This window comes from Pantherophis guttatus, chromosome 3 (genome assembly GCF_059756535.1).
Source record: "Pantherophis guttatus breed Tessera chromosome 3, ASM5975653v1, whole genome shotgun sequence".
Taxonomy (NCBI): domain Eukaryota; kingdom Metazoa; phylum Chordata; class Lepidosauria; order Squamata; family Colubridae; genus Pantherophis; species Pantherophis guttatus.
In genome coordinates, this window is record NC_142065.1 from 87,013,167 (window position 1) to 87,038,314 (window position 25,148).

At 38.1% G+C, this 25,148-nt stretch overlaps 1 protein-coding gene across 1 annotated transcript; it reads right to left on the reverse strand.

Moving 5' to 3' along the window:
* Positions 1–446: 446 nt before the first annotated feature.
* On the reverse strand, positions 447–24,535 carry DBT (dihydrolipoamide branched chain transacylase E2). The gene is made up of 11 exons (XM_034437338.3): positions 24,464–24,535; positions 17,384–17,507; positions 14,385–14,460; positions 12,909–13,090; positions 11,592–11,719; positions 9,587–9,827; positions 7,632–7,798; positions 6,091–6,168; positions 4,699–4,890; positions 4,203–4,274; positions 447–1,972 (listed from the first exon to the last, which is right to left on the reverse strand). Exons 1-11 carry the CDS (start codon positions 24,512–24,514, stop codon positions 1,805–1,807), a joined length of 1,479 nt encoding a protein of 492 aa, XP_034293229.1. The 5' UTR covers positions 24,515–24,535; the 3' UTR covers positions 447–1,804.
* Between the last annotated feature and the right edge of the window lie 613 nt (positions 24,536–25,148).

The following is a 25,148-nucleotide window of genomic DNA, read 5'->3' on the forward strand; positions in this document are numbered from 1 at the left end:
ACAGCCCTGTAAAACAGTAAATACCAAGAATCCCTTTCTGAGATTTTAGTTAAGCTCCGATTCAAGGAGGAATGATTTTTTTTTATAACTTCCAAAGACTTCAGTTTTTAATAGAAGCCTGAAGTACAAAGGAAGATTGAAACGTGAGGGCTAAGGAAGTTTTGCCAATGATGCTTTCTCATGAGGACAATGAGGGAAACTCTAGCTCTTACATGGATGTGCGCACTTAGAACAGGGGTCCACAAATTCTTCAGCTCATTGACCCCATCAAGAAGTTCATATAAACATTTATATAAAAATAATTTAATAAATAATACTTTTAGAATAATAACATCAACTCCTTGGATAATCCCATTGATTCTTGGGGTAAATATTGACCATTTTGGAAAACCCCGGTTTAGAGGATGCAGAGTCACATAGTAGCACCCCAGATAAAGCTACAAAGGTTGTAAAAAGTGGGATTTATTAAAATATGCTTTATTAAACAAAAACAACAAAGAAATGTTCAATGTATATGTGTTTATGTGTTATATAAAATTCCTTAGAGATCTACTGATTTATCAGTTTTACATTTCTTCTGCTTGTTCCTCAAAATAATGAATATAGAGAAACACCCAGATCTAGATATGTTCCCCTTTCACAGATTATATATTACAAGGATCCTTAAATAAACATATATATGTATATATTTACACATTTACAATAAGTTTCCTTAAATTGACATTAACCACAAACTTTCATTCTGAAATTTTTAATATTCTGCTAAAAGCATGTGGTCATTTTTTAAGGCCCCCTAATAATCATATCCACTTTTGGAGTATATAGATTTTAATCCTATTTCAGTTTTTACAGCATGTTTTACATCTGAACAAGCTATTCATCTATGGCTCCATAGCAAGACTTTGTCTATGAAAATGGTGGGTTTACAACAGTGTTATTCAAATTTGGCAACTTTAAGATGTGTGAACTTCAAGAACTGAAATCCACACATCTTATAGTTGCCAAGTTTGAAAAACAATAGTTTACAAACTACTATTAGACATTTCAAAGATCTCCACATTAACTTTTAGCAGCTTCATACATTACAGAAATGCTTAATGCAGCCTTGGATCTTATGTATGCCTGGCGTTACTTCTATGCTGTAAAAGCCAGCTCCAAATTGGGGTGGGGGTGGGGGGGAAATATCCATGGTCCAGGGTTTGCCATTCTTCTAGTGTACATATTCATTTCAGTAACGAAGAATGTCTGCTACAAAACTTGGATATTTGAAAAGAATATTTTAAAAAGAGAAGAGTTAGCACTATATGTCAAAAAATTGAACTTTTGCATCTTTAATAAAATAATCACTAAAAACATTTTATTTGAATATCATCTGTAGTGAATTAATTTCATAAGAAATAGTTAATGTTCGGTTAATGTTTTCATCCAGGGACTTTCATTTCTAATCAGGTCGCAGGTTGTGCATGGTGCACAACATTTTAGACTCCCATAAGTATTATTAGCGGCCTCCATCTGATAATACCGTAAAAGTGGAATATAGCATTATTTTGTCACCATAGGTTTCCGCCACCTTGTGAAGGAGTCATACCATGACCTATCACAACTTCTAGGCAAATAATTTACCACTAAGCAATTCAACTAGACAAAAACGTAACAGATAATCAAACACAGAGCCAGGATCTGAAAGATCTAGCAAATGCTACGCAGTTCTGAAGTATGAAGTCAGTTTTAATGGCACTTGCTAGCTTAAGTAGCCTGATTGCACTTTTGGAATTAAAGTAAGCCATCCAGATGTTTGTCTTCTTTACTTAAGATCCATCAGCATGAAAGCAGGATTCTCCAAGTAAGATTTCCACAAGTTAGAAAAACGAGACATGGTTGCACCGTCAATGATTCTGTGATCCGCTGACCAGCTCACATTCATTATTTGTACTTTAAATACCTCACCTTTACTGTTAAATCGAGGAAGGGCCTAGAAATTAAAAAAAAACAAAACGCTGTAAGAAAAGCAATAGATTAATTCATGAGAATTTCCCACACCCGAGCAACCTTATTGATAAGATAATTACAAGGTATTTACTCAAGATTTCAAACTATATGAACAAGCATTACCATATTTTCCAGCGTATAAGACAACTTTTTAACACATGAAAATCTTCTCAAAAGTCGGGGGTCGTCTTTTATGCCGGGTGTCGTTCTCCTGTAACCAGGCAGATCAGCCCGAAAGGCTCTGGCGAGCCTTAAATGGCTCTGGCGAGCCTTAAATGGCTCTGGCGATCCAAGCTCTGACGATCTGCTAATCAGGCGACTCAGCTGGGATCGCCAGAGCCATGGAGAAGGAAAAAAGTTTCCCCCTCCAGCTTGCTTACCTTAGCTGGTAGTCGCAACGCTTGCCTTGCTTCGCTTGCCTGAATCCATTCCATCAGCAAGCAACTCCCTGCCTGCAATCAAGCAGGCAGGGAGTTGTGGACTTCAACTCCCAGAATTCCTCAGCCAGCAAAACAAAGCTGGCTGAGGAATTCTGGGAGTTGAAGTCTACAAGTCTTAAAGTTACCAAGGTTGGAGACCCCTGTTCTATTGGGTAAGTTTTTTTCCCCTTTGGGAGCTTTAAAAAAAATAGTTAATTGGGTTTTTTTTTAGTTGTTCTTTTTTAGACCTAGCCATTTAAAGTTTAGGAAGTTTTAAATTTAGCTTTCATATAAAAATAAAAATAAAATAAAATAATATTTGTGCAGCTTTCTGAGATTTAGTGTGTTTTTGTAGTGTTTCACTCTAACTACACAAACACACAAAATCTTACAAAGCTGTATGTGGAATTTTGTGTGTGTAAAGTGTGAAAGTTGGATTTTGGGGCTTTTTGTGGCTGTGTGAGGTTCCTGCTTGTTGCAAGGGCCATTTTGGGTCTAGCACAGCTGCTTTTACATTGTGGGTGAGCCAGTTGTGTTGTGTTGTGTTGTGTGTGTGTAAAGTGTGAAAGTTGGGGTTTTTTTGGGCTTTTTGTGGTTGTGTGAGGTTCCTGCTTGTTTCAGGGGCCATTTTGGGTCTAGCACAGCTGCTTTTACATTGTGGGTGAGCCAGTTGATGTTTTTTAATTTTTATTTGGTGTGCGTTGGAAGAGGGGTAGTCTTATACGGCGAGTATAGCCCAAACCCTATATTTTAACAGGAAAATTCGGGGGTCATCTTATACGCCCAGTCGTCTTATACGCTGGAAAATACGGTAATAGCAGTTAAATTTACAGGTCCTTTTGACAGCATAATAGGCATAATAGATCTTACAACACAATATATGTGAAAATAATTTAGGGGTCCAGCCTTGGTCAACTGAAAGTAATTAGTAATGGTGGGTTCTTAAAGTATAACGATCCAAGATATCACCCCCTATTGCAGTGATGGCTAACCTTTTTGCCATCGCGTGCCAAAAGCGTGGGGGAGCGTGGGGGGGGTTTGCGTGCGTACGTGCCCGCACCCATAATTCAATGCACCCCGCCCCCCCATGAATGTGCGCATGACCCCGTCGCGCTCCACCCGCTTTTGGCATGTGATGGCACAGTGGGCCCGTTTTTCGCACTCCTCAGGCTCCAGAGGCTTTCTTGGAGCCTGGGGAGGGCAAAAATGCCCCTCCCCGAGGCCCTCCGGAGGCCGGAAACAGAGTGTTTCCCAACTTCTGGTGGGACTGGAAATTATTTGGCGGGCGGGCGCATGCGCATTGGAACTGATCTAGGACAACACTTGCATGCCTACAGATATGGCTCAGCGTGACACTTGTGGCATGTGTGCCATAGGTTCGCCATCACGGCCCTATTGCATTCAAAATAATAGATTTTATATTAATATGAGCAATATTTCTGGGATTTGACATCCTCACAAATTAAGAATACACATTAAAAAAATGCAAAATTCAAATTAGGCTATAAGTCTAATTTGATTAGGTCCCTAATTTGATTAGGTCCTTAAGTCTCAAATCTGTATTCTGTGAAGACATTTAGATCTTTTCTCAAATATAAGACATCAAAAGAAAAGGCTATTGTATCACTTGTTAGGTTATCTATAGCGAAGAAGAACTTTAAACTACATGTGAAGTATTAATAAACATGATTTAAGATATACACTGTATAAAAGTACGATAAAGTTAGAAAACCAACACAAACATTTATTAGGGAGTATTTCAAACTGATCTTTCATAATTCACAGTGAAAATACCTGTATTTTTCCCAGAGCACCAATAGCTACTTCAGGGGGAAGGATCACGGGTTTTGCATAAGTGCCACCAATCTAGGAAGCAAAAAGGGAGGTTAACACTTTTGAAAATCAGTACACTTTTAGTGATGTCTCTTTTAGGCAGATTTTAAAGCAGCTTTTTTCAATCTGGAACATTCCAGACAAATTATAATTCCCAGAAGTTCTAGCCAATATAGCTAATGTTCATTCTAGGTGGAAATGCATTTTGTTTAAATATAATTGGGGAAATAAGTGACAAGACACTTGGGGTACAATAGACCCCACTTCTTGTCCTTGAATCCATTCTATAGACACCCAACCATTAAAGGAAGCCCGGTAGATACTTTCTCCTAGAAGCAATGACTTTATCCTTTGACTCTCCTAAATTACTTCAATTCCCACCCCCTTTGATACAGTTTAAGCCCCCATGATATTCCAAACATTTTATCAGTTTAATGTTACATGCTGTTTAACTTACTGTGCCAATGTTGGAAAGTGTGAATGTTCCTCCTGTGAGGTCATTTGTTCCCAGCTGGTTAGCTGAACCCAATTTTTGAAGGCGATTTAATTCTGAAGCAACTTCAAACACACTACAAGCCTGGACATTTTTCACATTAGGGACAAGCAAGCCTTGTACTGTGTCCATGGCAATTCCAATATTGTGAGAAGCCTAGAAATGCATGGGAATGTATTGCATTGGTTTGTATAGAAGGAGCTCTCTTCTTGGCAAAATAAAGTATTTCTCATTTAATCACTCTTCCATTATTCTTTTGTAAGTTATAAAACCTGTACCTAACATATGTCGTGATGGTCGTAAAACAGGCCATCAGAAAAAAACCTTTTTTGCAGTGGTCATTAAGCGAATGCTGCAGTTGTTAAATGAACCAATTGTTTGTTATGGGTGTGGTATTGCTGAAAATGCCAAATTATAGCAACTGTAGTTGTAAAATGCACTCTTGAGATTATAGGAACCTGCAAACAACTGTAAATGCGACTATATTACGACTGCCTGGAATTGGCATGTGACCATGGAGGTGGGGGATGGGCAATCATCCAAACTTTGAATCCAGGTCATAAGTAGCCCGAAGATAGATCCGACATAACTTTGAATGATTGCTAAGTTACCTTTCATAAATCAAGGACTATCTGTGAGACAATCCAGATTTTAATGAAAAATAGTGATTTGGAAAATATTGCCGTGCTCACAGAGCACCTGTCAGCAACTCGATCAAGAAGCTGTGATTTTTTTCCCCTCAAGATTAACCTGCTTCCTTCTGCATCTGCAATGTGACCCCAAGGAAAAATATGTTTGATTTTAAAAAGGGGCCACCGGGGGTTACACACATGCCCACATGGGCTCCCAAATCAGCTTTTTCCCTTCAGACCTCCACCATCCTGCTAATTATACCGAAGCTTATTACTAGATATAACATGCACAATACAAAGGTCACATTTCCATTATGAGTAATTCCTTGTAAGAGGAATTATTTTAGTCAATTTTTCCCCATGTCCTCCTGAACCAGAGGCTCCACGGGGCTTTCAAATGCCCCCCCCCCCGGAGGGCTACATTCCTAAAAGGAAATAAGGCCAAAACAATTAAGTGGCAAACTCCTGCAAAGAACTGTTCAAATATTGAATCCACGCAGTGCCACGTCTCTTTCTGAAAATCCTACAAGTAGGATAAACTTTCGGTGAGTATTAAAATAGAGACATACTGCTAGCAATTAGGTTGCAGAAAAAAGACCTAACATCTTTCAGTGTTTTATTTTCTACCTGCAGGATACATCTAAATGTACCTTTACTGAAAATTAAGCAAAGCTGGACCAATTGAGGATGTATTAAGAAACTACTTTTTAAATCATATACAAACCTTGTATGTGATGTTTTGGCAGGTTTCATCCACGGAAGCATTAAGAACGGGATAATGTAATAAGCCTAGAGAAGCAGCCTGTTAAACATATAAAAAGAACACATTACACTATAATTTACACAATTTTGAAGTCCGTATGTATATGAGAGAGGGAAAAAAAAGAAATAAGAGAAAAGCAAAGATACAACATTAGCTCCTTGATTGCTAACTTTTAGTATGAGAAGGGTATTTTCCAGGTGGATCTACCATGGAAATGTTGCAGATGGTAAAGTTCTCTTAAACATATGTTCTAGTTTACAGCAAACAAGATTTCTTTTGTCCTTCTGGGTTAGTAACTTGGGAGATATTGTGTCTTTGAATCACTCTTGACTCTTGGTAATTACACACACAAGTCCATGCAGTTTTCTTGGCAATCTTTTTAGAAATGATATAACATTGCCTCCTTCCTAAGGCTGACAGAGAATGACTACCACAGAACTCTCAGGTAGCTTTATGCCTAATGCAGAACTAGAACTCACAATCACCCATTTTCTAATCCAATACTTTTAATCACCATACCAAACTGGCTCTCAGAAATTTTGATTAGTTTTATGTTTACTGTTGTGGTTATTAGACTAGTTTACATGAAGCCAACAGCCACAAAGGCCATAACCCTCTAATTTTTCTGGGCTGGGATTCCTAATTATTCTATAAAACTGAAAGCTCATGAAGATTGATGGATTTCATTATATGCCCTATCTACTGTCCCATCCCATAAAACAAACATTTCAAAGAAGTTTGGGTGATTCATCCCTTTTTACCTTGCAAGACTCCTGTCCTTCCATAGTAAAATTCCAGATATGTGCAAAAAGTTGTATTATCTAGATCAAGGTCCCCAATCCCAGGGCCACAGACCGGTACTGGTGCATGGCCTGTTAGAAACCGGGCCACATAAGTGGCAGGCAAGCAAGTGAAGCTTCATCTGTGCATGCACAGAATCTAAGTTGCATGTGAAACCATTCTACCCCTAACCTAACCTACCCCACCCCACCCCCACCCCCAGTCTGTGGAAAAATTATCTTCCACAAAACTGGTCCCTGGTGCCAGAAAGGTTGAGGACCCCTGATCTAGATCATTCTAGTTTTCTGGAGTAGGCTCCACTGAAATCAAGTGATCTTTCTATGAAAATCTGTCTAGAATAATAGAGTTGGTTTGAAAAGTATCTTATCATGGTACTTAGAATCAATGCTAATTGGACTGTGTGAATATGGTCATTACAATTATATTTTAGTACCATCCTGCAAAGTATCTTGAAAGAATATGTTTGAAATGCCTATGAAGAACAGACATCAAACCAGTGATGCAGAATATAAGCGGATTTGGCAATTTTCTTCCAAGGCTGTTTCCACTGTAAAACAGTTAAGACAACCTTTGTACCTTGAGATGTTCATCCAACTCATGTTAGTCAACCTCATGAAAAATCAAGGGACTAGAATGTTTCCTGACAAATTTGATAATCCTGTGCCACAAAATATGGCTAGTAGAAGCAACCTCTAACTCACCTTTAAAAAGAAGGGCATAAAAGTGAGTTTAATTCCTCGCTCTTTTGCTAAAGGTTTCAAGTCTTCCCTCAGCTGGATGAGCCGAGTGAGGTCAACCTCATCACAATAACCGAAGTGAGGAATTTTCAAAGCAGCATTCATAGTTTTCACCATTGCCTTCTGAAATCCTAAAAAACAGAGAATGGAAACCATTAGTGATGCTCTTGTTGTTTTGCTATTGCAACTTTTTTGGGGAAAAAATGTTAATTTTATTTTTTCAAAAGTTTCCTTTCAATAACAAAACCATTGATTACAGAAAATATGCAATATATGCAGTATTATAATTATCCAGTCAGATGTATGAGAAACTCTAGGGAAAAACTGTATAATTAAGGAAAAGTCAGTTATCTAAAAGGAATGCTGTAGAATCATCTTTGCTAAAGATGGTTTTATCCACTGCATTCAACGGAGACAGTCAATAGCTATGAAAAGTAATCAAGATTTGGGTGGGATATTTTTAGGACCTCTGTGTGTCACTGCATTTTATACTTCTCATGACTGTATGATAGCTTTCACGGCCTGAAATTATAGTTGGGTCCTTCAGAGTCCACAACACCACCAGTGAGTTATGCAGTAGGAACAGTTAAAATGAATAATATAATACCCAGTCTTGTTGCAACAGAAGGTTGTTCTCTAACAAAATTAGAATGTAGAACACTAAAATATTATTACTGCAATCCAGGAATCCCCAGAAGTTACTCATATTAATTTTCTAAGAATCGGGAAATTAATCCAACTAATTCTGTAAAATTAGGTAGAAAAATGTAGGCTTCTAATTTGATAAATAAATAATTCAGAAAAAACAATCTAAGAGATAAAAAACATGGGGCTAGCTACCAATCTTCAGGTTACATTCATTTTCCTAAAACAATGATCTGCTTTGCTATCTGTAAATTAATCAGGACCCAGATTCAATTTATTAGGTTGAACTACCACATGCACCTAGTAAATACATACACTCACATGCATCAAAAATTATCAATTTCTTTTCACAGGAGCCTTGATGAGCTCTTTAATCTAAATCTGCAATGGCTGCATGTGTAAAAACTTCCTTCCCAGATCAGCATTTCCGTATTTATTGTGGGGAGAACATAAACTTATGTTGATGTAATTATATAATTACAGGCTTACTTTTAGCACTGTAGTATAGATACTATGTATCTATAGATATCTATATGTCTATTTCTATATTTCTCATATAATACTTTTTAAGAATGGAAACTTCTTTACTGTGCCACTTTGTGCCTATAAGTGTATAATGGATTCTATAGTTAGAACGATAATTAGTATCTTGGAACAAGCCATATATCACAGCTACTATGATACCTTCCAAAGTCTGTGTCTGTAATATTGCTGCAGTGAAGAATGCCCAGGTTTACCTTGGTAGCTACCTTGTTTGCTTATTGGTTGTAAAGAAGTACTTTCAATTGAGGTGGCTTATTAACATATGTTCAAACTGCCTTCAATCAACGTTCTGTATAAGACCTATGTAAGATTATACTTCTTGTTTTTGGCTCATTTGGGTGCAAGAGACCAATGGCTCATTGTAATCTACTAATTTTGGAACTAATAAACATTGTTTGGATTCCCTCTAATTGTTGGTGTATATCAGTGAAGTTTCACTACATTTCTGAAAATAATACTGATTATCAGGAAAACTCAACCAATCAATACCAACAGCTAGAGAGGATACAAACATCTATTTTAGTGGGTCTACCACAATAACAATATAAATATATAAATATTATATATATAATAACAATATATAAATGACAATAACATCTCAACATATAAAGACAGGTGTGGAATGTCCCACAGTACTCTTCTAAGATCACAAATGCAGTAACAGCATTTTGTAGTTGTTATTTATAAGTGTTTCACACCCACTATTAAAATCACTTTTTTTTCCTCTTTACCAGATAAGGCCATTGTTTGATCTTTCGCTGAAATTACAGGTTTAGAAAGTGGTGTTACAATTCTTGCAGCTTTCTCTTTGGACCTGTCTTCAGCAAGATCTGGTTTTGAGGAAGGTGCAATGATCTCAGGCTTTGGTGACAGAGGTAAAATTGCTCCAGTCTGCTTGGCTAAGTAGTTAAGAATGTCCTCTTTGAGAATACGGTTGTCTTTCCCTGTTCCAACAACTTCACTCAGCTTTATCTGAAAGACACAGGACAACCAACAATTCATAGTGATGCAGCCATCCCAGTTGAACTAAATAAGCAATGTTACCAACACATTTGCAGATTACAATGTGTTTCCTCAGATCCATGAAAACCTATATATGAATTCCAGAAATTGAGCACAACATGAAAACACATACTTCTTGCAAACTAAGGAAGAATGGAAAGGAAATGGCAGATCTGTAACTCAGCTGAAGAATCCATGTGTTTGATTTCAGTTAACTTTTCCATGGTGGGTCAAGTTTTGGAAGCATTTGACACTTGAAAAAACAGTGAGATGCATCTGCCCTTTCTCAGATTTATATGCAATTAAATAAGTTATTAAAATCCTGTATCACTTGTTCCTAATCATTTGTTCAAGCCCACATAAAAGAACCCACATGTATAATTCTTGTTAGATTTTGAAGCTGATTTGCTGACAAACCAAGCAGATAAAAGAGCTCCTATGCTTTCTAAGATAAGTTTTTGATAGGCTAGTCCACCTTTCCCTCCTTAGCAGATTTTCTGTAATATGACTGAAAATGAATAAGGAAATATAGGAAGAATTTTCAAGTGGAAGATCACAGTATGAGGACCTTTTAGATTCCAGAGATGAAGGGGACACTACATTATGAAACTGCTGCCTAGAAATGCTCTTTATATCTGCAAGAGACTGTTTGATGCAACTGGCATTGCTAGGGCGAGTGCAGATGCCACAATGGAGGGAAGTTGCTTTCCAAGTTCTTCTTTCTTCAGACACAGCTCACCTAGTATATGAAAGAGATTCTCTTTCCATCTCACTAACTATTCTGTTCTCTTTGCTTTCACCATTATGCTTTGTGCATCTGCGGAAATGCACAAAGTTTTCCGCAATGATGCATTTAGTTTCCTTTATTTGACAGAAAACTTTTGCTCTATTCCCTGGACAAACAAGGCTCTTAAATAAACGCAAAATATTTAACACGTAGCCATTCATAGCCTAACTCCAATGTTTAAATTATCCTATACTGTCAATACTTCATTGAAGCTGAAATATTCTCACAGGAAGTTCAAAGAGTTTTCAACTCCTTTTAAGCTAGGTAAAGAGGGAGAGAGTTACCAAGAGCTCATTCCAAACTTCCTTTGGGAAGTAGATTTCTTGGAAATTATGCATTCACATTAATGCTCAGCAACCTGCTGAGTTCAAATCTCACCAGGCTCAAGGTTGACTCAGCCTTCCATCCTTTCGAGGTAGGTAAATTGAGGACCCAGATTGTGGGGGCAATAAGCCAACTTTGTATAGAACAACACCACTTTGGGGGGTGGGGACACGAAAGCCCTAATAAGCAGGTATATACAAAAAAGTATGCAGGCTATTGCTATAATGCATTGTAAACTGCCCTGAGTGTACGGAGAAGGGTGGCATATAAATTGGACTAATAAATAAATAAAATAAATAAATAAAACCTCTCCTCAATGTTTGATACCATATTCAGCGTAGTGAATAGTTCCTACTCCAACCGTAGATCAAGGGATGGAATGCATATTATTTACATACAGTAGACCAGGGCTTTTAAAGAGGCAAGCATATTATTGGATCACTTATGGAGCATAACATCTCTCTTTCATTTATAAAGTAGTTACCAAATCTTAAAATTTATAATTAGTTTCTCCGATCAGTGATGATTTTGGCATGTAGGCATATGTATACATGCTACATATTTACAATACAAATGGTACATCAACTGTAAGAACCCTTGTTTCAATAATTAAAAAAACGTACATTGTTTTCCATAGCAAGGCGGCGAACAGCAGGGGTTACTAAAGTCTTATGGCCTTTGATTTGCTGGTGGATCTGTTCTTCACTGAACACAGCTGGTGTTTCAACCACATCTTCTTCAGGAGTTACAGCTGCAGATTGGACCCAAAATAAACAATGTGGATTAAGTGAAGTGGAACCAGTTTTGTATAGTGATAAAGGTGCCAGGTGCCAGGAGTTCTAGTCCAACCTTAGGCATGAAAGCTAGTTGGATAACTTTGGGCCAGTCATTCCCTCTCAGCCCAACTCACCTCCCAGGATTGTTCTAGAGAAAATAGGAAGAGTAAATAATATTAAGTACAAATAATCCTCAAGTTGCAACTACTCATTTAGTTGCCGTTCGAAGTTACAACAGCACCGAAAAGTGACTTTCACACTTACGACTGCTGTAGCATCTCCTTGGTCATATGATCAAAATTCAGATGCTTGGCAACTGGTTCATATTTATGACAGTTGCAGTGTCTTGGGGTCATGTGATCACCTTTTGCGACCTTCTGACAAGCAAAATCAATAGGGACGCCAGATTCACTTACTAACTTTAACAACCGTGTGGTTTCAACAGGTGACATTAAATTGTTATAATAATATAAGAAAGCAGTAATTTCTAGCCTTTGGCACACTTCCCAAAAAGAAGAAAGGAAAGAAAGTAAGGACTCGGCTGTATGAAGAAAAAGGAAGCCCCTATTCATATTTGATCAAAATAGTAATATAAGATTTGCTATTCTTATTCTATATGATGGCTCTAAGTACTACAGTTCCATTGATTGTCAACATTTCTGACAAGCTACTCTCTGCTTGGAACTCTTTTGATGCCTTCTAGTACTCTTCCACTTGAGTAGCAGCAACTCAACTACTTCACAAAGAACCGCCTTCTGTTCTGATAACCATTTCATGTCTTCAGAGCCCTCCGTTGTTGTGACAGGCTTCATTTTGGTATTTTTCCAAAAGTCATATGAATTAAAATCTTCTAGAAGAAACTCTCCAGAGCCTTCTTGAAGGTCTCGTATTTTTTAAACATATGCATTCCCATCTTCACATAAACACATGGCTTAAAGGAGGGGTCTCCAACCTTGGCAACTTTTAGTTTTGTGGACTTCAACTCCTAGAATTCCTCTAGAATTCTGAGAGTTGAAGTCCACAAGTCTAAAAGTTGCCAAGGTTGGAGACCCCTGGCTTAAAGTACATTGCAAATATAGGAACCAAATAATTACAAATCAATATTCAACGCTGTTGATTATATGGGGAGATCCTGACTCAGCAAGGAAAAGAAACAAATATTACCTTTTAAAGTAGCGGTTTCTATATCCACCAGCGGTTTCCCTACACGGGCAATTTCATCCAACCCATAATGGAGTTTTCTAATGATGCCATCATAACGGCTGGTGATTGTGACCGAGGCTTTATCACTTTGTACTTCACAGATGCTATCAAACTGTGACACAACATCACCTTCTTTTACATACCTGAAAAAAAAAGGAAAGAAGTCGCACAATATACACAAGGATAAAGCTGATCTCCAAAAATAGCTTCCATAAGATCTCAGCAGGTAGTCAACATGTTCTGGAAGATAACCAGGTTCATCTGGTACTTAAATGGGAGACCACAAGCAACTGCCTGGCTCTAGCCTAGAGTAGCATCTAAGAAGTCAACAACCTACTATTTCCTTATGGCTGTTAAGAAAACTGCATGAGCCCTGGTGGTGCAGTGGTTAGAATGCAGCATTGCAGGCTAGTTTTGCCCACAGTCTGGAGTTCGATCCTGACAGGCTCAAGGTTGACTCAACCTTTCATCCATCCTTCTGAGGTCGGTAAAATGAGGACCCTGATTGTTGGGGGCAATATGCCAACACTGTAAAATGTTTGGGGAGTGCTGTATGGAGCGGTATATAAGTCTAAGTGTTATTGCTATTAACATAGCGTCCAGAAGTCAAGCTCAACTTGAGGGCAGCTTCAATAAGAGTGGTGTGTGCAAAAACAAGGAGAAACATGGAAAATGCTGTTACTGTAGATCTGCAAAATGGTTCTTGAAAGCTGGACTTTTTAACAACCTAGAGTGATTAAAGGCTTTGAACAAGGGGGAAGTTGTGTCTATCCGCTATCCTTCTAGGATAGTTTGAGCAAACTGTGATCAACTATCAACACTTTCTTCCACAGATATTGGGTTAATTAAAGCATTTCAGACATATTAAGCCCAAATGTATGAGAAAGTGTTCTTATTCAGTTGCCCAGAATCTTAAGCAATCCTATTTTAGGGTTACTTTTAATGATAAACAAGAGAGTAAGTAATTTATAAACTGAATAATTGCAACAGAGATGTTAAAGCTATTATATTCTTAGTGCAGGCATTAACTGGGACTGATAGTGGTGTTAACAAGAACCTTTATTATGAGCCAACAGGCTGGAAAACACAACAGGGCTAACTCTGAGGTAACATGACAGCTCTTAAAAATACCAACTAACTGTCAGAGCACAACCAATAGCAAACACAGATACTGCCGCGTTTACGAGGCCACGCCTCTTAGCCAATCCCCGGGCAGCGTCCCTTGTTGCCGGGAGCTGCCGAACACAACAAAAGCATGGAAATAAACTCTTTGAGAAATATGAGTACGTTTCTTCACACATCAGCCCTTAAGTCAGAAAAATGAAGCCCAGTTCTCAATGCCTTGATTAAGCCATTTATAAAAAGTTTGTTTTTAAAAAACAAACTTTTTATTTTAGTTAGGAAACTGGTCTGAAGAGAGACACAGTTTAAACTCACCACTCTTTCACTGTCACTTCTGTGATCCCTTCTCCAATATCAGAGAGCTTGAACTGAACAATTTGGCCATGTGGAGCTTGAAGAGAAAGGAGGAAAATGTTAAAACAAAGGAAAATATCTAAAAAAAAGGAATACTAAATAATATTTGGAAGAGATGATGTAGTTTAAGCTACCGGCAGACAAATCAAAATCCTTAAAAACTAAACGGCAGAGGAAAAGAGCCTTGGGAAAATTTCAATGTGCCAACAGATGCAGAAGTTCAATGCCTGCATGAATTTTTGACTTTGAAGTCCTGCAGCTGAAGCTACCGTACTTTTCAGAGTATAAGATGCACCCCCCTCCCAAAAGAGGGTGCAAATGTCTGTGCATTTTATAGACCAAATGCGACCATTTTTGGCCTCCTAAAACCCCACCCTGCGTGTCCCGTTTTTGCCAAAAATGGGCCCATTTTCCACAAAAACGGGATGCACAGAGGGTTTGGGAGGCCTGCAGAGTGCTCCTGGGGGCTGGGGAGGGCAAAAACAGGACACATGGGGGTTCAGGGGGCCAGAAACGGGCCCGTTTTTCACAAAAATGGGATGCACAGAGGGTTTGGGAGACCTGCAGAATGCTCCTGGGGGCCAGGAGGGCAAAAACTGGATGTGCGGAGGCTAAAAACTTGCCCCTTGTTTTCCTCTTCAAAATCTTGCCGTGTCTTATAGTCCAAAAAATACGGTAACTAGTCAGCAGATGTGAATATAATGCAGGCTCAACTTCAAAAATCAGGAAATGTTAATATTTAGGCTGTCTGTAGACAAAGGATTGGTAAAAGCAACGTTTTATGGGTAAATGATCTTGGTTTGTTGACCCAGCACTGTCATAAAAATAGAGTTTGCAATCTTTATATCTTTCTTCTGACACATTATGGGAAGATCCAGCTCTCTGGAGAAGGCTCCAATGCTGGGAAGGGTGGAAGGAAAAAAGAAGACGAGAATAACCAGCAGCAAGACGAATGAACTCAGTTATAGTAGTGATAGGCGCACCATTGGAAGAGACCAGGTTAGGGACAGATAACATGAAGAAAATCTATCTATATGGTCACTAAGAGTTGAATGCACTTTGATGTATATAATCAATCGATTAACTGGCATTTTAAGCAAGAATTGTGTAGATGATAAGTGAAGCTAACTCTGCAAATGCAAGAGTGGCATATAAATCGAACCAATAAATAAATAAATAAAATAAATAAATACTAGACTACTCTCCCTGCACCTAAAAAGCAAAACCTATAAAGTTTAAATTCTCTCTTGTTAAATGTGACATTCCTTTGACAAATTATCTAAGACTTTACCCCAACGAAGGCAGGGCTATATTCATTCATATACCCTGTTTCCCCAAAAATAAGATCCAACTGGAAAATAAGTCCTAGCATGATTTTTCAGGATGCTTGTAAAATAAGCCCTACCCTCAAAATAAGCCCATTAAGATTGTCAGCCAGATGGATGCATGTAGTACCGTATTTTCCCCAAAATAAGACCTAACCAGAAAATAAGCCCTAATGCATCTTTTGGAGCAAAAATTAATATAAAACCAGGTCTTATTTTTGGGGAAACACTGTATTAGCTTTATAAACTGGGCTTATGAACATGGGCTTGGCGATTTTTATATCCTTTTACATGAAAGAAGCCAGAGTCCTCAATTCAGTAGTTTCTAATTTTACTCCAAATCAGGGAATAATAGCTCATGAGCTCTGAACTCTCCAATTTCTACACTGTTTGGGAATAGAAAACTATTATCAATGGCTTGGATGTCATGCATATAATGAACTGCATGATCAATTAAAAGGATAATTTTTAAACAATTGTCTGAATGCATTCACAGGGTCTTATATCTCCCGAACAGTAGATAGTACTGCTGTACAGGTAGTCTTCAAGTTACGACCACAGTTGAGCGCAAAATTTATGCTGCTAAGTGAAACATTTGTTAAGTGAGTTTTGCCCCATTTTATGACTCTTCTTGCCACAGTTGTTAAACGAATCATTGCATTTGTTGAGTTAATAACATGGTAGCTGTTGTGGCCCGTCAGTGGCCTGTGCAGATTGTAGCTGATTCCGACAATGAGGAGGTTGGTGTGGTGCTGCGCCAGCAGCCTGTGCAGCTGGCGCTCGAGTCGGACAGTGAGGAGGCTGGAGAAGATGTAGTGCCAGAGGCAGGGATTCAGCCAGGGCCTTCAGAACCTCCAGAAGCTCCTTTAAGTGAAGAGGACGAAGAGGAGGAGCCTTTTCTCAATGCACGGGCGCGCAGAGCTGCCAAAAGGCAGGAGTGGCTCCTCAGGAGGAGGTCTCCTTGAGAGTAAGAGTTCCGGCTAATTGGCCACTCCCTTAGCCTATTTAAGGAGGAACACCACTTGCAGCAAATAGTAGAGAACAACTTAGTTCAATCTCCTCTGCAAAATTGCTTCTGGGCTTTCTGCCAACTCTAGTAAGACTATGACTACCTTATCTTAGAATTCTGGTAGGCTGTTAAGACAGTTTATTAATAGCCTTTGGTTGATAAAGACTAAGTTATTTGAGTAAAATAAGCTTTGTATAGAGTTTGTGTGTGCTGCGTTCTTTGGGGTCCGTAGCTGAGGCAGAACAGTAGTTAAGTGATCTTGGATTCCCCATTGACCTTACTTGTCAGAAGGTCACAAAAGCGGATCACATGACCCTGGGACACTGCAACTGTCATAAATAAGAACCATTTGCCAAGCATCTGAATGTTGATAATGTGGCCATGGGGATGATACAATGGTCGTAATTGTCTAAAATGGTCATAAGTCACTTTTTTCATTACCGTTATAACTTTTAATGGTCACTAAATGAACTGTCGTAAATTGAGGACTGCCTGTATTTGAGAGCTTGGAAAACATGCAGATTTCAAAAGCCTGAATCTTTCATTCTTTCCCTGCCTTTCTCTGGAATTGATAGAACAAATGACATGTAAGAAAGAAAAATAATTTGAACATGCAGGAATCTTACCAGCGGTTGTTCTAAAAAATCGATGCTGATGTTGATACCTCCATAAAGTCTTCTCAAACTTAGAAATGTATTTTTGCTTTAGCAAACAAAAGTTACTATGTAGTCTTATCTGATGAACACAGAGCTGACCAAGGGGGAAAATAAAAATAAAAATAAAAATGTAAGAGCATGAAGTATTTTTTTAATTCTCCACATACTCCTTTTAATTTGCAAGAAGTACAAAGCTTTTTTTTAATTGAGACCCAAATTAGTATGTTTTTTTTTATCTCTCTCACCATTAATGACCATTCACTTTGAGAGAAAGGGAGTTACTGCCGTATCAAGGGCTTGTGAGAAGTTATAAAATAAATTATTTTTCTTATTTATTTATTTATTTTGTATTTTATTATCAAAGGAAAAAAGTGCAGCCACAAGTATACTATTTTTAAGTTTTCAAATGGCATACATTTGTATCACAAGAATTATGTGCCTACTATCCTATTCCACTGCTCTAACACAAAGTCCAGCATCTTGTAGAAACACAAAAGTAAATTCCTGTTCTTCAAAATTGGTATACCTTAGGATGTATTCATATATAAGGCTCCAGTGCAGTGGTAGGTTGTCCCCGGTTCGCACCGGTTCTATAGAACCGGTAATAAAACCGGCGGGAGGCTCCGCCCACCGACCCCGATGTCACCAAAACGCTTCTGCGCATGCGCAGAAGAGTGCGCACGCCCACATCCCCCACTGCGAACCGGTAGTAAAGGTAAGTAGAACCCACCCCTGCTCCAGTGCTGAAAGGACAGCAACCTTATAATCAAAGTTCATCAGAGATACGGTATTAATGCCACCCACATCTCACACAGCAAGATTTGCAGACACCAGGGTCAACTGAAAACCTTTGTTTCATTCCATTAAAGAAATCCCAATGTACTTAACATGGCAGCTATTCTTTATGAACCTTTAATTAACGTGTTTAAGGGGATACATATCTAGTGTATTGGCGATGCAACACCTGCAGGTATCTTTATGGCAGTAAATGCTTCTTTTGACACCTGAAAAGCTCCTTGCCCCAACCAACTTTAATTCTTAATTATTTTTTTTAAAAAAAGGAAAGTTGCAAGCTACAAAGCAAAAGCCTTCAACAGCTATATTATTTTTATTTTATTGAATATGTCTAGACCAGTGGTTCTCAACTTTTCTTCATCACAGATTTAAATATCTTTTGTGGCCACGGACTATGGCCACAGACCATCAAGATTTAAGATTTAAATCATAACATTTCTTCCAGCCTTCGGGGGAGGGGGCTGTGATGACATCACGCCCCCTACCCCCCAGGGTTCTGTGGATTACAGGTTGAGAACCACTGATCTAGACCACACAATTATTCTTACTCATTAAAAAAGGAAGGAGGGGTTGCAATCCATTAGTTGGTTTGGAAATATGATCACTCTCCAGATAAAGGTAGACTTAAGTTTGGATGACAATAGCATTTGGGGGATGGGGGGCTAGCAGGGTGGATTTGATTTAAATCGAGTTGGTTTAAATCACAATTTAAATCATGATTTAAATCACTAGTAAAAAGGCTTGATTTAAATCAACTCGATTTAAATCATAATTTTTAAAGAGCAACTGTCATCTCTGCTACTCCTTTGACCCACTGTTGACTTACCAATAGTCCCAGTGTTGCAGAATATACAGCCTCATGCTACATAACTAAGCTCCATTTCATGCTGAATAAACTAAATCATTTATGTATCATAAATAGAAAACTATATTACGATAGATTTTTACCCCAAGTTTTTTATTAAAATAAATTCGATAAAAATCAAAAAAAATCCAATTTAAATAAAAAAAAACCCAATTTAAATAAAAAAAATCCATTTTTTTTGATTTTTTTAAAAAAAATCATTGATTTTTATCCACCCTGGGGGCTAGGCAGACTGGCAAAGATACAACTTCACTAGAGAACACCTTCTCCTGAATGCAGTTCTCTACTAGTTCTATGTGCCATTTTATAAGTAAGTAGATTCAATCAGCTTTGATGGACTCTCCCCAAAATGTTCTCAAAATAATAAGTATTCTTGAATAACACAAGCTTCTTGGGATTAATTTCATTCAATGTATTTTATTTAGGTGCTGCCTGACTCCAGAATTACTCTAGGTGACTCACAATATCACAGACAAAAATATAAGACAAAACTGTATGAATAGAAAAAGACAATTTTTAAAAATAAAATGTTTTATTAAACAAATGCGCCATTTTAAAAGAAACTTTTTATTTTTTCTCACTATTCTGTATACGTATTTCCATTTTAAAAATAACAACAGGGCACTATAGATAACATTTATATCTGTAGGAAGATAACTTCTCCATAAATATTTTATGCAATCCATGGCCAAACTATAGCATGTGAAGATTTAAGTTCTTCACATATTTTGAATCAAAATATATACTGCATTTTTGTACACGTGTGGATTTATACAGCAAGATTATGTTTACTGCTAATCCTTTTGTTGAGGTTAGCTGCTCTGGCATTTTATATAAGTCCTATTTCATAGTGGAATTCAGTGGATTTATTACAGATGTTTATAAAGTGACTTCCCAAATTCATTGGTTGTCAGCCATATTTCAAATAAACTTCATTTATGTATGTAGAAAACATCAAACGCAGGTAGAACAGCTAGGTAAACTTGAAAAATGTCACTACTTAAAAAACCATAAGAAAACTTAAAAGGTGTTAAATTTCACAGGGAGATTTGAAAAGAAAGCCTACAAAAAGGATGAAAAGTTACTTCCATACGGTTGCCAGAAAAACTACACAAAGTTCTTGGGAACTGAGAAAACCTTTTGAGTCTTTATTTTTTTTTTAAAAAAAAAAAATGAATCAGTAAAAGAAAAAGCAGTTTGTAACTGCAGACAGTTTAGTGCATTTAGTGGTTTAAATGGGAGGCAAAGTTACTCGCGTCCGTGACAACCCTTAAGCCACATGTGCCTCCTGGGTGGTGCTAAATGAGTAACAGATGGACTGGTAGCCAGACATCCACGAGGCTCTCCTGGTTTCACACACAATCCCACGGTCCTTTTAAGGACCTTTTAAGTACCAAAAAAATAGTGGTTTAAATGCTGAAGTATTCCTTTTATCTGAGAAGAATTTGAGCCCAAGGAAGTAGACAGATTTCTTGAGTTGGACCAGCTATATATTAGAGTCATGTTCTTCCTTGTCAGTTAAGATCTTCCAGGAGACATGTAATTGGATCCAGATGATTATGGCTGGATGAAAGAATGAATGACAAGAGGAGATGGTTCTACCAGGTCTCAAAGAGGTAAAGAAAAGATGGATCATCACCTTTTTGAGAACTGGTGGAACCAGTGTTGGACAGCTTTCATCCCTCTTTCCAATCTTCCATTCTGCAGAGCAGGAGGGTCCTAGTATAGGAGCAGCTTTGATTCAAAGCCTGGTACTGAACATTGTTTAGCTAGGATGTTGCTCTGAAACAGTGGTGGGTTCCTCCTGGTTCCACCTAGCTGGTAGCGGTGACGATATCACGTCACCGAACCAGTTCTGCCCCCCCGCCCCTCCCCCCTCGTTATTCTTACCTTTTATTTGGCCCCACCCCCAATCTATTGCTGCCTCCTGAGTCCCAGATGATCGGCTAGAAGGAAAAAAACTGTTTAAACTCTTGCCCTGGGGCTTCAAAGGGCCACCCTACAGCTGATCAGTGTTAAAAGACAGTGTGGTGGTAGACCAGTGCCTCCAAAAACAAATGAGTAAACCAGTGCCTGCAAAAATAAATGGGTAGACCGGTGCCTCCAAAAACAAATGGGTAGACCGGTACAGCTCTGCAAGCAGTTAAAAGCCTGGTAGACCAGTACCTCTGCTAAATCCTAAAGAATTTTCACATGACCATCAAGCCACGCCCACAGAACCGGTAGTAAAAAAATTTAGAACCCACCCCTGCTCTGAAACTTATGTAAACTCCTGCAGATGTTTAGAGTATCAAATGTATACTGCCACAATTTCACATATTTTAAGCATCATTTTGATTCATGCAAAAAAGAGGAGATTGGGGGTTTTTTGTCCTTGAACATGGCTTGCTGAATATAGGATTGATCCAAGTTCTATATGCAACCTGAATTTATGGATAATGCCACAGAATAAGTAATTGCGAATTGACTAATTCTTAACGAGAGTTCATATTTTCACAGAATCTGTGAAAAAGTAAGCAAGGAAGGGAGAAAGAAATTTGCTTGCTGCTTGGTTTAAAATAGAACAAAATTTAAAGTGCTAACATGTTATATATGCTTAATGAAATGAGAGTTTCAGATAAATATAGTGCTCAAAATAAATAGAGATATCTTCCCAAATCAGATGATAAAGTATCAGGAGGAGAATTATATGAGGATTCTGGTTAGATATGACCTCTAATGTCTGCTTTGTAAGTCTCTTTGAACTGTTTATTGAATGTTCTGATATGCAATTAATGTTCTGATATGAAGTTTAAGGTTACCTTCTACCTAAAAAGATTACTGTAGTCAGCCAGGGTGACTAGAAGAATTTCAATGTCATTTGGGCAGGTAATCTACATCTAGTGAAAAGCAAATATAAAAGTCAAAATCGGTATAAAGAAACTCACAATTATATATAAAAAGAAGCCTTGTAAAGATGTTACTCAAGGATAGAAGTTGATATCAAGAATGTTTTCTCAAAAGCAGAGAACTAATAATCCAAGATTGTGCATCTGGCAATTCAAGACATAATACAGCAAGTAATCACAACTCCATAACTTCTGTTCATTAACACGAAAGGACTACCAGACCTTGGATCCTTTTCAGATCTGTAAAAGCACCATTATAATGCTTAAACCTCATCTATATACTACTAAAACTCTTGTGTCTGTTTGTAACTATAATTTAGACAAAATTGGAAGGTATAAGCAACAATTTGTAAACCACCTGAAGGCCAGACAAGGAATAATGGATGGAAATTGATCAAGGAGAGATTCAACCTAGAAATAAGCAGCATTTTTCTGACAGTGAGAACAATCAACCATGAAACAGCTTGCCTTCAGAAGTTGTGGGAACTACATTACTAGAATTGGGGGTTGGACTAGATCAGTGGTTCTCAACCTTCCTAATGCCGCGACCCTTTAATACAGTTCCCCATGTTGTGGTGACCCCCAACCATAAAATTATTCCTAAAATCATTGAAAATATGTGTTTTCCTATGGTCTTAGGCGACCCCTGTGAAAGGGTCATTCGACCCCCAAAGGGGTCCCGACCCACAGGTTGAGAACCACTGGACTAGATGATCATGAGTTTTGCTCATGATCCATTGTTACTTTTATTTCCCCTCCCCTCTACAAAATAGCAGGCAGTTCATCTGAGAAGGGATTTCCAACATTCCCTACCAGTTTTCCACAAGCAACATCAATGGGGAAGCTAGCAGGAAGTTGGAAGTCACTCCCACTCCCATTATTTTTGCCCAACGATGATCATTCTGTTTTTCTGTTTTGGTAAGGAAATATCTCTGAAAGAATGACCTAGCAGGTTGTCTAATTTTATTTATAAGTAGACTTCTGAAAGGTAGAAGTATACAACTGATACTGCAAATCAGAGAAACTGAGCCATAACTACAGCTATAATAGGCAATTCTATATGCTTACATTTGAAGTAGAAACACTCAGTTTTTAGATAACACAGAAAACCATCTAGCAGAATACACTTTCAGCAAAAAGAAACCTGGAAGCTTATAGGCAACATTGGTTATGCAGCCTGAAAAGGCCTGAAACCCCTGATCTAGAACAACACAACTATGTTGGTTGGAAATTTGGGCAACTGGAGAGCTTTCCAACATTCTTTTTCTACTGTTTAGCCCAGGGGTCTCCAATAGGGGTGAAATCCAGGTTCTAACAGGTTCTGGAGAACCGGTAGCGGAAATTTTGAGTAGTTTGGAGAACCGGCAAATACCACCTCTGGCTGGCCCCAGAGCGGGGTGGGAATGGAGAATATCCTTCCCCTGCCATGCCCACAGAACTGGTAGGGAAAAATTTTGAATTTTACCCCTGGTCTCCAACCTTGGCAAGTTTAAGACTTGTAGACTTCAACTTCCAGAATTCCTCAGCCAGCAAAGCTGGGAGCCCATCAAAAGTAGGTAAAAAATGATCAATGTGGTCTGTTCTTCCACGAATCTAAACATGCTGAGAATATACATATAGATGTCAGTCTGGAGATGTCAGCCTTCTCCCAAGTTACTCTCTCCTGATGTGAGGCTGATTGCTCAAAACACAAATAAAAACCCTGAACAATTGCTTATAAAGGAGTTGCAAAGCCAGTTTCATCCCTGAAAGACCTGTGCATTAACAACCTGTGAGTTATGATCAGAAAATGAGGCCAAAGTAAGCTTTTCACCTGCTCAAGAACAAGTTTTCTTAAAACTCAGCACAACTGCATGTTGCAAAAAGAAAACCAGATTTGCTTTAGTTTCAAAGATCAAAAAAGAACTCTTCGCTCTCAAAAATGCTAACATGGGAAATGCACAGACCCAGGGCTGCTTCTAAACGGTTTCAAAAGCTCTGAGAAAGTGTCTTAAATTAACACATCTGTGACATGGGAGGAAAGTCTGCATTATTCCAGGCAAACAGCTGTTGGGAAACATTTCAGCCATGAATTAAAACCGTATAACTTTCAAAACTGCATGAATAAGATAGAATATAGAAATGTTTTTACAGGTTTGGTAGCACTAAAACCATAGAAATTAGCAAGATAGAATATCAAATCACAAAGATGCTTATATTTATGCAATGCATCGAAGCTTATTTCTGGAATACGGTAAAGAAGCCACAAACCGTGGATGGTTTGCAGCCCTTTCATTGTGCTGACTGAGTCGCTAATTCTTAATAAATACCCATAAATTAATCTCAAATTGAAAAGAGCAGGGCTAACGATTCATGCACTTGCTAAACAGGCAGAGGATCAAATACACACTGTACTTTGTTTTGTTTTCTCTAGAGAAAAATGGAAACAAGCAGGACCTACGAAGCATCTACTGCACCCCCTTCTCACGTTTTTCAGCTCTCCCACCGCTCACTGCTCCTTACCAAACGCCCGGCTGTTCTGCAGCTGCTCCTCAATGCAATCGTTGCCGCCATCTTATTCCGGAAAGATAGTTTCCCCACGCCTTTCCCACTCCTCCCCTTTATCAGCCAACCGAATCGTGCCTTTTCCTCCCGCTGGCCAATTAGAACGCGAAAAGCTGCCTTCTTCGGTGAAATGAATGACTGTGGCGCTTTGCTTTATAAAACAAATCAACCCTCAAAAACGAGATATTGTTAAAAAAAAATAATACAAGCATGGAACATCAGGGTTTACAGTCAACGGAGTCATCTCATTATCTCATCATTCTCTTGATTCTCCCAAGCCTGATGATATAACCAAGTCTTGAGGGACTTAAGAGAAACTAACAGGGATGGGTTCAACTTCACCTGATGGGAGATAATGTTTCACCGGGCTGGACATCACCCTCACCCTAGAAAGATGTCTATTTCTATGTATGTACATACATACGCCGTCTTTCTCTCCGCATGTGTTTTATATTTCATATATATATATATGTGTGTGTGTGTATATGTGTATGTGTATATATGTATATGTATATGTATATGTATATATATATATATATATATATATATATATGTATATATATATGTGTGTGTGTGTATATATATGTATATATCTATATATATGTATATATCTATATATGTATATATGTATATATCTATATAT

Coding starts and splice junctions, on each gene's coding strand:
- DBT (XM_034437338.3), bottom strand. CDS start 24,514: ATGGCGGCAACGATTGCATTGAGGAGCAGCTGCAGAACAGCCGGGCGT. Junction 9,828..11,591: donor GCCTTGCTATGGAAAACAAT/GTACGTTTTTTT, acceptor TGTGTCTTTCAG/ATAAAGCTGAGTGAAGTTGT. Junction 4,891..6,090: donor GCCAAAACATCACATACAAG/GTTTGTATATGA, acceptor ATGCATTTCTAG/GCTTCTCACAATATTGGAAT.